This window comes from Thunnus maccoyii, chromosome 16 (genome assembly GCF_910596095.1).
Source record: "Thunnus maccoyii chromosome 16, fThuMac1.1, whole genome shotgun sequence".
Taxonomy (NCBI): Eukaryota; Metazoa; Chordata; class Actinopteri; order Scombriformes; family Scombridae; genus Thunnus; species Thunnus maccoyii.
This window is the reverse complement of record NC_056548.1, coordinates 29354614-29366319: the sequence shown is the minus strand read 5'-3', so window position 1 is coordinate 29366319 and position 11706 is coordinate 29354614. Positions and strand designations below refer to the sequence as shown.

The 11706-nt window shown below is 40.1% G+C and overlaps 1 protein-coding gene across 1 annotated transcript in view; it reads right to left on the bottom strand.

The window, feature by feature from the left end:
* Positions 1 to 1129: 1129 nt before the first annotated feature.
* Positions 1130 to 11706, bottom strand: part of atp10d (ATPase phospholipid transporting 10D) — a 47068-nt gene continuing 36491 nt past the window's right edge. Inside the window, exons 15-23 of the mRNA XM_042387812.1 lie at positions 11480 to 11664; positions 9751 to 10051; positions 9519 to 9595; positions 9195 to 9320; positions 8009 to 8209; positions 7331 to 7411; positions 6376 to 6480; positions 5915 to 6102; positions 1130 to 4371 (exon numbers count right to left, since the gene is read on the bottom strand). Coding sequence (XP_042243746.1) covers positions 4176 to 4371; positions 5915 to 6102; positions 6376 to 6480; positions 7331 to 7411; positions 8009 to 8209; positions 9195 to 9320; positions 9519 to 9595; positions 9751 to 10051; positions 11480 to 11664 — 1460 coding nt within the window. The 3' untranslated portion in view covers positions 1130 to 4175. The remainder of the gene's footprint in view (positions 4372 to 5914; positions 6103 to 6375; positions 6481 to 7330; positions 7412 to 8008; positions 8210 to 9194; positions 9321 to 9518; positions 9596 to 9750; positions 10052 to 11479; positions 11665 to 11706) is intronic.

Genomic DNA, 11706 nt, shown 5'->3' with positions numbered 1-11706 from the left:
AAAGATGCTTGGCATTACAAGGCGAAATCTTAATACAGTATTAAAGTAAAAAATGTATGTTTTTGCTTCTTGTTCCTTCACTGTGACATATGAGCTTGACTGTGCAGAATGACGTGCAGCTTGTTTTCACATCCATCTGCTGAAGGAGGAAAGTCTCTCTGTGACGTCTTGTGTTCAGCAGAAAAACTTGAAATCAACAATATTTGTATATGCATGGAAAAAAAAACATATCAGCACAAATTATTTGTCAGAACAGAGTATTTTTTACATGTGTTAAATGACGTCTGGAGGGATTTATGAGTAAAAATACTGGTATCGACCTATGACAAGTAACTCCCAGAGAAAATACAAATGACCTGTAGCATCCTCAGTGGCAGCTACAGCCCTGTTCACTAACATCAGTGCTGTCTCCAAATGTAGTCAAAATCCTAATTACACATGATACACTGACCTCTTGTTTAGGTGTCGTGGAACATCATGTTAACTGACTCCACATCTATATTATTACACAAATAATTGTTATATTATTTGATTTCTTTTTAACAGTTGATAATGATCCTGCAAGTGCAAGAACATTATTCAGTTAAACCAGATCACACCATTTTTCATGATATCAGTCAAAACCACTGTTCTATAAGATGTGCTGTAGCAATAATGCAGTTCCATTATCTGTTGATCTTAGCACACAGTTGTCCCTGCTTGGTTTCATTCAGTCTGTACTGATCTGCCCTAAACATGCAGTTATAAGTCCAGTCAATTAATAAAAGTTGTTTGCCCTCATTTCTGATACAGGACTCCTGAGGCTTCAGCCAATCAGTACAGCAAGTTCAGTATAGACCTCCTTTACAGAGCAGCAGATGTGAGATATACAATGGCAATGAATAAGGAGTTCAGCTTGAAGAAAACTCAAACTGAAGATATCTGAAATAGGAACATATCTGATTTTGACTTCCCATGGATGGATGTTTTCTTGTAAATGTGGTGCACTTGATTGAACTAGTGGTTCTGTGGAGAGGCACATGGTTTCCTTGTAAACGGTTAAGGCTGGCTTTCATATAACAAATCCAACAAGATGACTTCATAACAGTTCTCAGGTTATTTCGACACACTACGCATGTTACACATGATCTGAACAACAAGCTGTTTATTGGAAAGTCTCACAGTCACTGGAAGTTTCATACATATCATACATCTAATTTAACAACTCAATTACAGAGTAGAAAAAAGTGACTTGTGTTGACTGCACTTTAATCTTTAAGGCTTTTGTAGAAAAGTCAACATCTAGAAAGTATTGCATCAAAGTTAAGGCTGAAAGATTATCTTCATGTTATCACCTGGTTCACTCATACAGATGTGCACAGATGCAGTAAGGCCAGTTCATGTTAAGTTGCAGAGGAGGAGAGGGCAGCGTGGATGCTGACAGGCTGGCTGGGTGTTCCTTCACATAACATTCACACAGTATTCCACTGCTGTGCTGCACAGACAAGGGTGAAACTATTTTGATCTTATTTGTTTTTTGTTTAAACTCTCATTTTAAAGATAATTCAGATTAATGTCATTATGATATTTAATTCAAATTTAAATATCATGGTGTTCAAGTTCCATATCAAATCTGTTACATCACACACAGCCGAACTGTCTGTTATTAACAGTATTATGGTGATAAACACATACGCATTATACTGACAGGAAAAGTAGTGTTAATTTGACCACATTTGAGAACACATTAAACTTGAGACAGACTTTGGTCTATCTTTAATTTTTCTGGAAGAAATCTGCCTGTGATGCTTTAACTACTGATGCAAATTAAACCACTACAAGTGACAATTAGAAGGACCGTATCAGTGGTTGTGCATGTTAGTTCAGACCTTCCCAAGTTCATGGACCTACAAAATGATATGATTCTTCCAAAAACAAAAAAAGATGAATAGTAATAACTTTACAGGCCATTTTTACTCTAATTGCTTTGAAATTGACAAAGTCTGTGCAGTATGTATTTTTCTAATCACTCCCTGCCACATCTATAACACCAATATACTGATTTAGACTCAAATATAAGACATCAGTACACAAGGTAACCAGACCATAATCACCACCTTTCAGCAGTACATAAAATATGTGCGATCTGTGAATCTGAGAGGTCTTTTTTATTATATAGAGATAATTAAATTTCATTTTCTAACTGAGCTAACAAGGCTTGTTTGTGTGCAAGGATAAATAGTATACAGTAGTAAAAATACATCTGACAATTTAAAATTGTATAGCATTCATTTGAAAACAGTCAGCAAAATGTAATGAAGCTAAAATGTGCGAGCGCACAATCATTTGGAAGAATTTACAGTATCACCTGACATTTGGAGCATTTGAAACTGGTTACATTTAAATTGCAGTTTCAGCTGTAACAGAATTAAGTCTTGGATGTGATTTGGTTCAATCATGGCTTACAATATTTCTAATATAAGCACAGTGAGCTGGGATATGATATAACCAAGTGGGACTATTAGGAACAAAATCACCTTTAAATCTTGATTTCTGTTAATCCTTGCTGGTGCAGCTCAGATGAAGAATTATGACTTATTCTGCAGATCCATCAGTCTGCCCTGAGAAACAGCTCAAGCTCAGTCCTTGTTCTGTGGTGTAGTATTGTCATGTGACTGCTGAGAAAGGTGCTGGTGGAGAGGATGGAGAGTACTGATATCAGCAACACAAAGTCAGCTAATAAATACACACAGACTGGTCCAAATCAAGTCAGTATGACTCAGTGATGATTCCTTCATTTACCCCAACTGACCTCTTCTGCCCTGGTGGTCAGTGCAGAGAGAGCAGCTGAGCAGGTAAACAAAAACAGGCTGCTTATTCTAACAGCTCTGAAATTCCACTAATCTCTACACACTGTCCACAGCTCACAAAAGTGTAAACACATTCCTAACATTGTGAGCATGCTAGTGTGTTTGTTCCTCATGAAACAGTGCCAAGCAGACTAAAGATTAAAAAGACATCAGTGATAAAAAAAAAAAAAAAAACTCCACCACACAGTTAAGTCACAAAAAGTGGTATCTACACTGTAGTAGACAGAAACTAATGAGACCATGATGCAGACAGCTGGATCACACAGGGTGCTGCGGTGCTGGTAGTCCCCCCCCATTCCTCCTTCATATATAGAGGTTAAAGGTGTTACATTCACACCGCAGGCTTTCAGTTGACCTCAGAAACATGTTTGATATTAATATTGATTAAAATCGCTGTTATTAAGAACCACTTACAGTCCTTGTTGTTTCCTGGAACTTTTCACCACACTCTGTGGCTTCTTCAGTGGAGTTTTGGTCAGTTGTCATGGAGATGTGTCATCACTGTCAACAGTGTGATAACAGGTATACTCATGCATGATGGAAGTATTCATGTGCAATGAAGTTTAGAAGAAAAATGATAAGGGTGAGGAGGCGAAAAGAGAACCAAGATTTGAATATCGGCTTTTAGTGAGGCATCACTTCACTGTCTCTCTGATGAACACCTCTCCATGTGGTCATGCAGCACAAGGTCATACTGATGGGAGATGTGAAAATTAAAAAGAAAATATTTGGTCACCTGCAGTGTGAATGTTGCAACCATCTCAATGTAACCCACAGTACAGACTATTGGCCAGAAGAGACTTTCTTTATGTTAATGAAGCCAATGTCAGAAGGTGAATGTGCTGATGATTTCCTCATGTTACAATGATACATACAGCTCCTTCTGATGGTCAATGTTTCACAGCTTCTGTTACCATGAATTGATGGCTGATGTGCTATTTCACCAGATACTCACTATTCTGATCCATTCAGTAAAGACAACATTCCAACAGTGGGATATTTTCCATTCTGTTTCCATGTCCAATCAAAATATGGTTTTGTTTCTAGCAGCTCACGTCACAGAAGAAAAATCAATTCACCAAGAGTCCTTTGGTAAACATGAAGCCAAGTCAGTCTATAAATAGATGAGGAGTGGAGCAGTTTACTAAAAAGCTTTGATTGTACTGAAGGATCCATCCACAAATGTCTCTGTGCTATTCTGTCTCTGACATGCAACTGACTTCAGCATGTCAGCTGAACTTACGTGGCCATGAGTCTTTCTGCTCTGCTGACATGGCCTGCTGTGTGTGTGTGTGTGTGTGTGTGTGTGTGTGTGCAGGCGCTTGGTCAGGACACCACTGATCCTGTGCTGGGCTCCAGGCCGGGGTTGTCAGCACATACTGGCAGCCTGTTGGCTCTGGAGTGGTTCAGGTTCCAGCGCTGCATTCTCCTGCAGTATTTCTCTGAATCCACTTTGTCCAACTGAGCTGCTTTCTTCACAGCAGGCGGGTATAAGGAGCTGTGCAGAGCCCGAAACAAGAGCCTGCAGACAAATCACACAGGACTGTATGAGTATCAGTCAGTATCAGTGAGGGGCCACAGCAGCACAGGAGAGATTTTTTTATATGTGACTGATGACTTCACCGCTGTAGAGCCGCATGTATTTTTTAGGACCGTCAGAGGACTTTCAAAGTCCAAAACAAAGATCTAGATCCAGACTGAACTTCTAATTTCTTGTCGTTTCTTGTGTTTTGAGTGTCGCAACACACTTCAGCATACTTATCTGTGTGTGTGTTTGTGTGGGTGTGTGTGAAAGATGCGATGTGTGTTCACTCAGGTTTAAACACAAGACGTGTAATGTCATCACCATGACGACTTGTCACCGCAAGTCAGTGACATTGAGATTGTGTGTTGATTCTGCAGCTGGATCACTGCCTATGACAATCACACCTTTACTGCGTGGTTCTGCTTACAGGCGGACACTTCAATGTCTCCCACTCAAGTCAAGCAAACATTTGCTCTTGTGTGTGTATAATATTAATTTAAGAACAACTTAACACCTTGTTGTAGCTGGAACACACTTCTTCACACATTTGAAAAAAAAAATCTACTCATGAATATAAAGTATAGGTGGCAGGAAGGTATGGGGTTACTTTTTTTCAATATTGTAAGGACCCTGGGTGGAGATTTTGACCCATCTTGTCTGTGTTTTTGATTGTATGCAAAATATTTCATTTTGGAGTTGATGTTCCTTGTATGAGTGCATTCAGTCTTTTGTGTTATGTTCCTGTATCTTCAGCAAACTAAATGGGAAAAATACATTTAAAAAAAGTTGGTCACTAAATTAAAAAGTATTCAGATCAGAGCAGCTATGTAACGGCTTATGTTTGACTCACACACTGATTGCAAGCCAACTGCTGACAGTTAAAACCTCCAGTTCTCTTTTTAAATTATAAATCCAAACGAGAGTTACAAATAGAACTACTGTTCTAAGAGTTCTGGATGCCAACCTTCTGACTTTCTGTCAAATTAATATGTTGTCTTTTAATGCAATCCAGAGGATTCACCACAGCATAATCTCACACAACTCAGAAACATGGTGAGTTTATGAGTTGTGACATTTCACTGCGGTGCAGTACTACAGAAACAAGGAGAAATAGAGACATTTCACTCTTAATGACTAGATTATCAGTCTGCTTGTGATTATACGTGTGTTCCACTGGGCACAGGAGTGATTCTAAATGTGCTGACATGCTGAAGCACAAGAGGAAACTGATTGGTCAGATTCTATGCTTAGATACCAGCGTATGCATGGTGTGGTATGATACATGAGGCTCCTAGTTTCCAGAAATGCTAACATGATAATTTTATGACTCAATCATTGATGAGGACCAACCTCATGAATAAGTGACAAGAGATAGATTTTAGGTTACAAAGGGAGGATAGACTGTTTGTATCCTTCAAAGGGAAAAGGGAAAAAGGAGGCCGCATATCTCATCTGCATCTGAAAAGAACAGCCCTGACATCCTGTTCTGATTTATTCTGTTATATGATCGTATGGCTGTATATGTTTTGTGTGTGTGTACCTGGGTAACAGAGCCGTCACAGTAGTGAGAGCACACACGATGTAGAAGAGAGGCTGGGACATCTGCAGTGTCTCCACACCCACAGGGTTGGTTGGGGGGCTGCAGGTCACACAGCACACACTGAAGAGCAACACAAAGCCGAAGTAGAAACCCCCGCTGAGCACCAACACCAGCACATGAATCCATGTCTGCAAGGTAATACAGAGGATTTACACACTCCACAACACACCAGGGGACACTGTTCGTGCTTATCTGCTCTTCATGTGAGTTATCGTCTGGACTGTGATCAAGTTCTTTGCGTTCACCACACACACACACACACACACACACAGTTGGGCGTTATGTATAGTATGGTGTCCTAGAAGGTCATTAAAGCAAGTGGTGGACATAATCAATGATTCCAATGACAACAATGAGATAGTTAAGCTATAGTTTGCTTTCAGTGTAGCAGTGTGTCTGACCAGAGTATGACTCTCGATGACTTGGTGCAGCAGGATGATGAGGAGAGCCGAGGCATTGATTGGAGAGCCGAAGGACAGCTCCCCGACGTCTGACCCTGCGTATGCCTGAGAAAAAACATCACAGCATCTTACAGTGGGATAGATGCTCCTTACTCTGTGATATGAAACTGTCACGGTGTGATAAGCTGTAAGGCTGTCCAGGCCGCTGTGTTAGACAGTGTTAGTTTTATGTTTAAGAAACAGCACACAGCAACATTTGGGCTTGCCTGGTCACCACCATTAAGTAGAGCTATACTGCAGGATCCAGTGGTTTTGGAGTTTGACTCATAGTAGGCACAAAAAGTCTGGACCAAGGCCAACTAACTTTGTGGAAGAGACAGTGAATCTCTGGAGGACTGATTTAAACAATGAGTTGATAAAAAAATGTTTTCAGATTTCAGGCAGATGTTTGACAAATGAAGCTGGGTACCATTAATTCTGATATGAGAACCATCTTTTGGAGAGAACATCAATATTGAACGATTACCATATATCTGCTGATATCTGCTATATTGCTAATAATATATGGTTATAATATGGGTATTATTTATATGAGCTTATGGCAGATATCGGTATCTGTGTGTATGTTGACCCACAAGTAACAAGAAATTGCAGGTCAGCAGTTCATAGTTTGTCCACCAGAGGGGAGTGACAAGTTGATTTTTACACTGAAAAATGTCCAGATTAGTGTGTATCTTGGTCACAATTCTTAAAAAAAAAAAAAAAAAAATCTAGGAATCTGTATCAAGATTGTTTGTTTATGTTTTAAAAATGTATCATTGGTGAATATATTGTTATCAGACTCTTTAAATTTCCAAATATCGATATCAGTATCAGCCCAAAGCGTCCAGTATTAGTAAGACTATAATGTAAAGTGAAGCAATGGAATCAACTCAATCTGACTCGCTGTACTTACAAAATAAGGCACAAAGAAGCAGACAAGGCTTTGATAAAAAGCATCCAGGACAGTGATCCAGAACATGTAGGGAGCATAGACCTGCAGAGACACACATCATCTGTCAGCCAGTTTAAGCACACAACAGCCACCACTGAACACTTCTTAATGACTTCAGTGGCTTTGTTTTCCTGCTGGAAATGCAGAAACCACAGTAACTAAACGCATGTGACCACAGCAGTACATGTCAATACAAAACATATGGACCACAGAAAGTCATTCAGTCATTAAGTCTTATTTTATACCTTAAAATATAAAAAAATGATAAAATAAATAAAGAACATGATTTTTTTTCTCATTAATAATAAAATAATTACAGCATGTCTGATCAGGTTAACTGGAGAAATCTGTCTCCTAATGCTGGTCTTCATGATCAAATCATGATATGATCTGACTGCATACATATTGATCACATATTCAGTGTTTCTGAGAAGCCAATAATATGACCTGAACCTGCTGAGATCCAATGATGTCATTAGTATTAATATTATTTTCTGTGGTCCCATTTCAAAAGCAAACTATAATTTTAAAAAATCTAAATACTGAATAGCAGCAGCTGTGATAGCAGGTTTTAGAAGGACATGTTTCTGTGTTGTGTCTGGTGTGTGTGTGTATGTGTGTGCGTGTGCGTGTAATCACCTTGGAAGTCTGTGCAGCCTGGTAGAGCTCAGGCAGTTGCATCAGGGTGTCTGCAGGTGTGTCTCTGTCCAGCACGCCATAGATGAGAGGAGGAACGGAGGTGAAGAGCAGGTTGAAGAAGATCAGAACCCAGGAGTTGGTCATAACGCTCCCAGAGAAACCACAGAAGAACTGATACCAGAACAGCAGGTTCACATACATCTGCAGACACAGACAGCAGTTAGGATTCTCACAACATCTGGATTGTATTTTGTAGTGTTTGTGTCAACGAGGGCCTGCAGAGTTGCTAGTAGCTAAATTAGGGTACAAAGCATCTTGAGTCTTTGCTTTAGATGAAACGCTGTTTGCAGTAAACATACACACACACACACAGGTGAGGATGCACATGTTTATATGTGTTTATATGGTATTTAGCTTTTTTTTCTGATTTTCCACCTCCTAGAGAGGTGGGACAGGAACCTCCAGGTGAGATATATGTGAGAACCAACGTTTAATCCCAACTGCTGCTTACACAACAAATATCCAGTAGAACAGGTATGATCACGAGATAGTGATCATGTAAGTAAGGAGGGTGGTGGCAGGAAAAATCATGTGAGCAAAATACTTGTGGCAAGATTTACTAAGAAAGTGGCATCGTGCAACTGCATTGAGTTTGTAGCCTCAATTTGTGTGCAATAAATGTTTGATTTACTAAGACAGCAGCACATCACACAGTCAGCTCCTGATCCTGGAACTAACACAAGCAGTGAATGAAGGAGAGCTCACAGGTACAGGTCAGAGGTGGGATTTGAATGAGAACACTACGCTCAAAAAAGTACTTATTACTCAAAATATTTCTCATGAATGGATATATATTGTACTGCATATCTAATTGTTAATGAGCTACATTAGGAGGTAATAATATGTTCATGGGCTCTGGCCTGCCATGTCTGTTAGATACATACAGCATGCATCACATGAAAAACCTGCTCAAAAGCCACAGTAAATCTGTTCCATGGTCTTGTCTTGTCTATTGACAGAATTGTTGAACATTAGATCAAGAAATTTACCACTGAGGATGTTTGTGCATCTTTTGAGGTTTGTGAAGTAGATTTTTTTCTGTATTGGTGAGTGCCTTACCCACTGTAATCAAGCTAGTTCACAAACTTTTATAAGGACTATGTCGAGGTTGGTAAAGATCTCTCACCACATTCTTGTAGATGAAGTAGAGGATCATGTTTGCAAGACGAGAGTAACACCAGTGACCGTGGACCAGTAGCAGTTTACTGAGGTGTTTAAACCTGGAGATAGCAAAGTCACTGGACATCACAGCCTGGAGAACAGTCCAGAAACATAACATACAAAAGGGGAAAATGTTTAGAAATAAAACATTGGGAATTATATTTCCATTTCAAGTTCTCATGGAGCATATGACTTATTTGTTCTGACAACAAATAAGTCATATGCTCCCTTTATGTGATTTAGATGTATGTGCTTCTATTAGGTGCTGGTTTAAACTAGTGGTTGTTACCTGCATGCCCTCCTGACCAGATATCCCGATACCCACATCAGCCACCTGTATCATACTCACATCATTGGCTCCATCACCTAAATGAACAAACACAACTTTGCATTATCCTCCACGGTGAGAGGTATAGGATGATGGCTTTAGAGGTTTTACACACTTAGAAATCAACATGCTTTCAACAGACATCTTAATTATTCATTAACAAGCAACATTTGGACCTGCTACATGTCCTTACCCACAGCCAGGGTCATGACGTTCAGCTGGTCCCGGATCAGCTGGACTACTTGGCTCTTCTGCAGCGGGGTGGAGCGGCAGCAGATGACCGCCCTGCAGCTGCAGCTCAGCTCCAGAAAGTCTCTCTTCAGTTCCTCCTGCAGTGCCCAGTCCAGCGTCCGGCCATCTATAACCAGAATGAAGCCAGCCGCACAGCCTGAGGACAATTCCCCATGATTCCCTGCTGCAGTCTGCTCAGTCACACCGTCCTCACCGTGCTGCACTTCCAGTTTGAGGTCCTCAAGTAAGGCTGCACACGCATCCTGATGAGAAAACATACATAAATACTATCATACAGAGTCACAGTTCACTTACCTCATTGAATTGATCACAATCAAACAAGCTGTTGGTAAGACAGTCTGTGGGACTGTTGTGGAAGAACATATCTTTACAACATATCTTTACTACTTTACTACCCATATGATTTTTATGACCCCTTGACCTTTCTTCTTACACAACAGTGAATGAAATCAGCTGTGAACATTCATGCTCCCTAAAGGATGACTTTTCAGTGACCTTGATTATTCTTTCACATCAGGACTAAATATCAATGTGGCACGCACAAGACATTTCATATTCTATAGGTCAGGTTTCTATTAAATGTATCGAGCATATTCAGGCTCCTGAGGAGAAACACACTTCAACACTATCGTTATAGTCTCCCTCCACTCAAAAATATGTTTTTCTTCTTGTTCCTACAGTTGGATGTTTGAGCTTCACTGTGCAGAATGATGTATGTTCAGACTTTGTTTTCACATTTCACAACTAGTTTGGAGCCAGTCGAGGTCCAAACTTGAGGCCTCCAGTGCACATACACTGAGGATGGACTTTACAGTGAGGTAGGAGACATCTGGTGTCCAGCAGTTCAACTTCTGAAATGAACAGTATTTGCATATTCATAGATTCTTGAATTTTTAACCAGGAATAAGGAGGAGATGCTATTTTAAGGATTTTAAAGTGGTACTTCTCTTGCAGAAAAACCATATCAGACACACATTATTGTTATGTCTTTATAAATGTCTGGAGGGGATCATTAAAGATCACAGTATAGTATAACCACTTTCATTCATTAAAATCACATCTCCTTCTCCCTAAATAAACAATCCAGAAGCTATGAATATGTAAAGTCCATTCTCAGTGTATGTACACTGGAGGTTTCCGAATGACACTTGTGTAAGTTGAATAGTGGACCACAACTGGCTCAAAACTAGTTGTGATGTCACAAATCATGCTCATAGGTCCACCCCTTAAAATCTGATTTTCAATGAGCACAGAGAAACTTTCCATTTTCAGCAGATGAATGTTAAAAACTCTGTACATACATCATTCTGCACCGACAAGCTCAAATATTCAACTGTAGGAACAAGAGGAAAGATGTATTTTTGAGTGGAGTGTGATTTTAAGAATAGTTTTGGGCCAAAGTGCTGAATGGACAGACAGACAGGCCAGCACTGTTATGTCCCACCACCGGCAGGAGAAGAGTTAGTTTGCACACGCTGTAAACGTACAATACTAGGGTAGTAGGGTGGACACATTCCTAAAGAGCAGCCAGCAAGCTAACCGACACTGTAAGCCAAACTTATAATTCAGTATTTAGAACCTGCAGAATGAGGACAGTAGATGAGAACAGACCAAATAAGCACCAATAAGCTGGAAGGTGGAACTCCAAAAACAACAACTTTTCCACTGACCTTGCTTCCACAGTTGGCAGTCAGAAGCCGGTCGCTGGGACGGAGGAGTTTGCAGGCGTAGGCGATGTTGATGGCTGTCTCTTGTTTGTCTCCAGTGAGGACCCAGACTTTGATGTTGGCCCTCTGAAGAGCTTCTATGGTCTCTGGGACCTCTTCCTGCAGTCTATCTACGATCCCTGTGCTGCCTGAACATGTAGAAAAGCACATTAAGCTCTACTGAGCTGCCT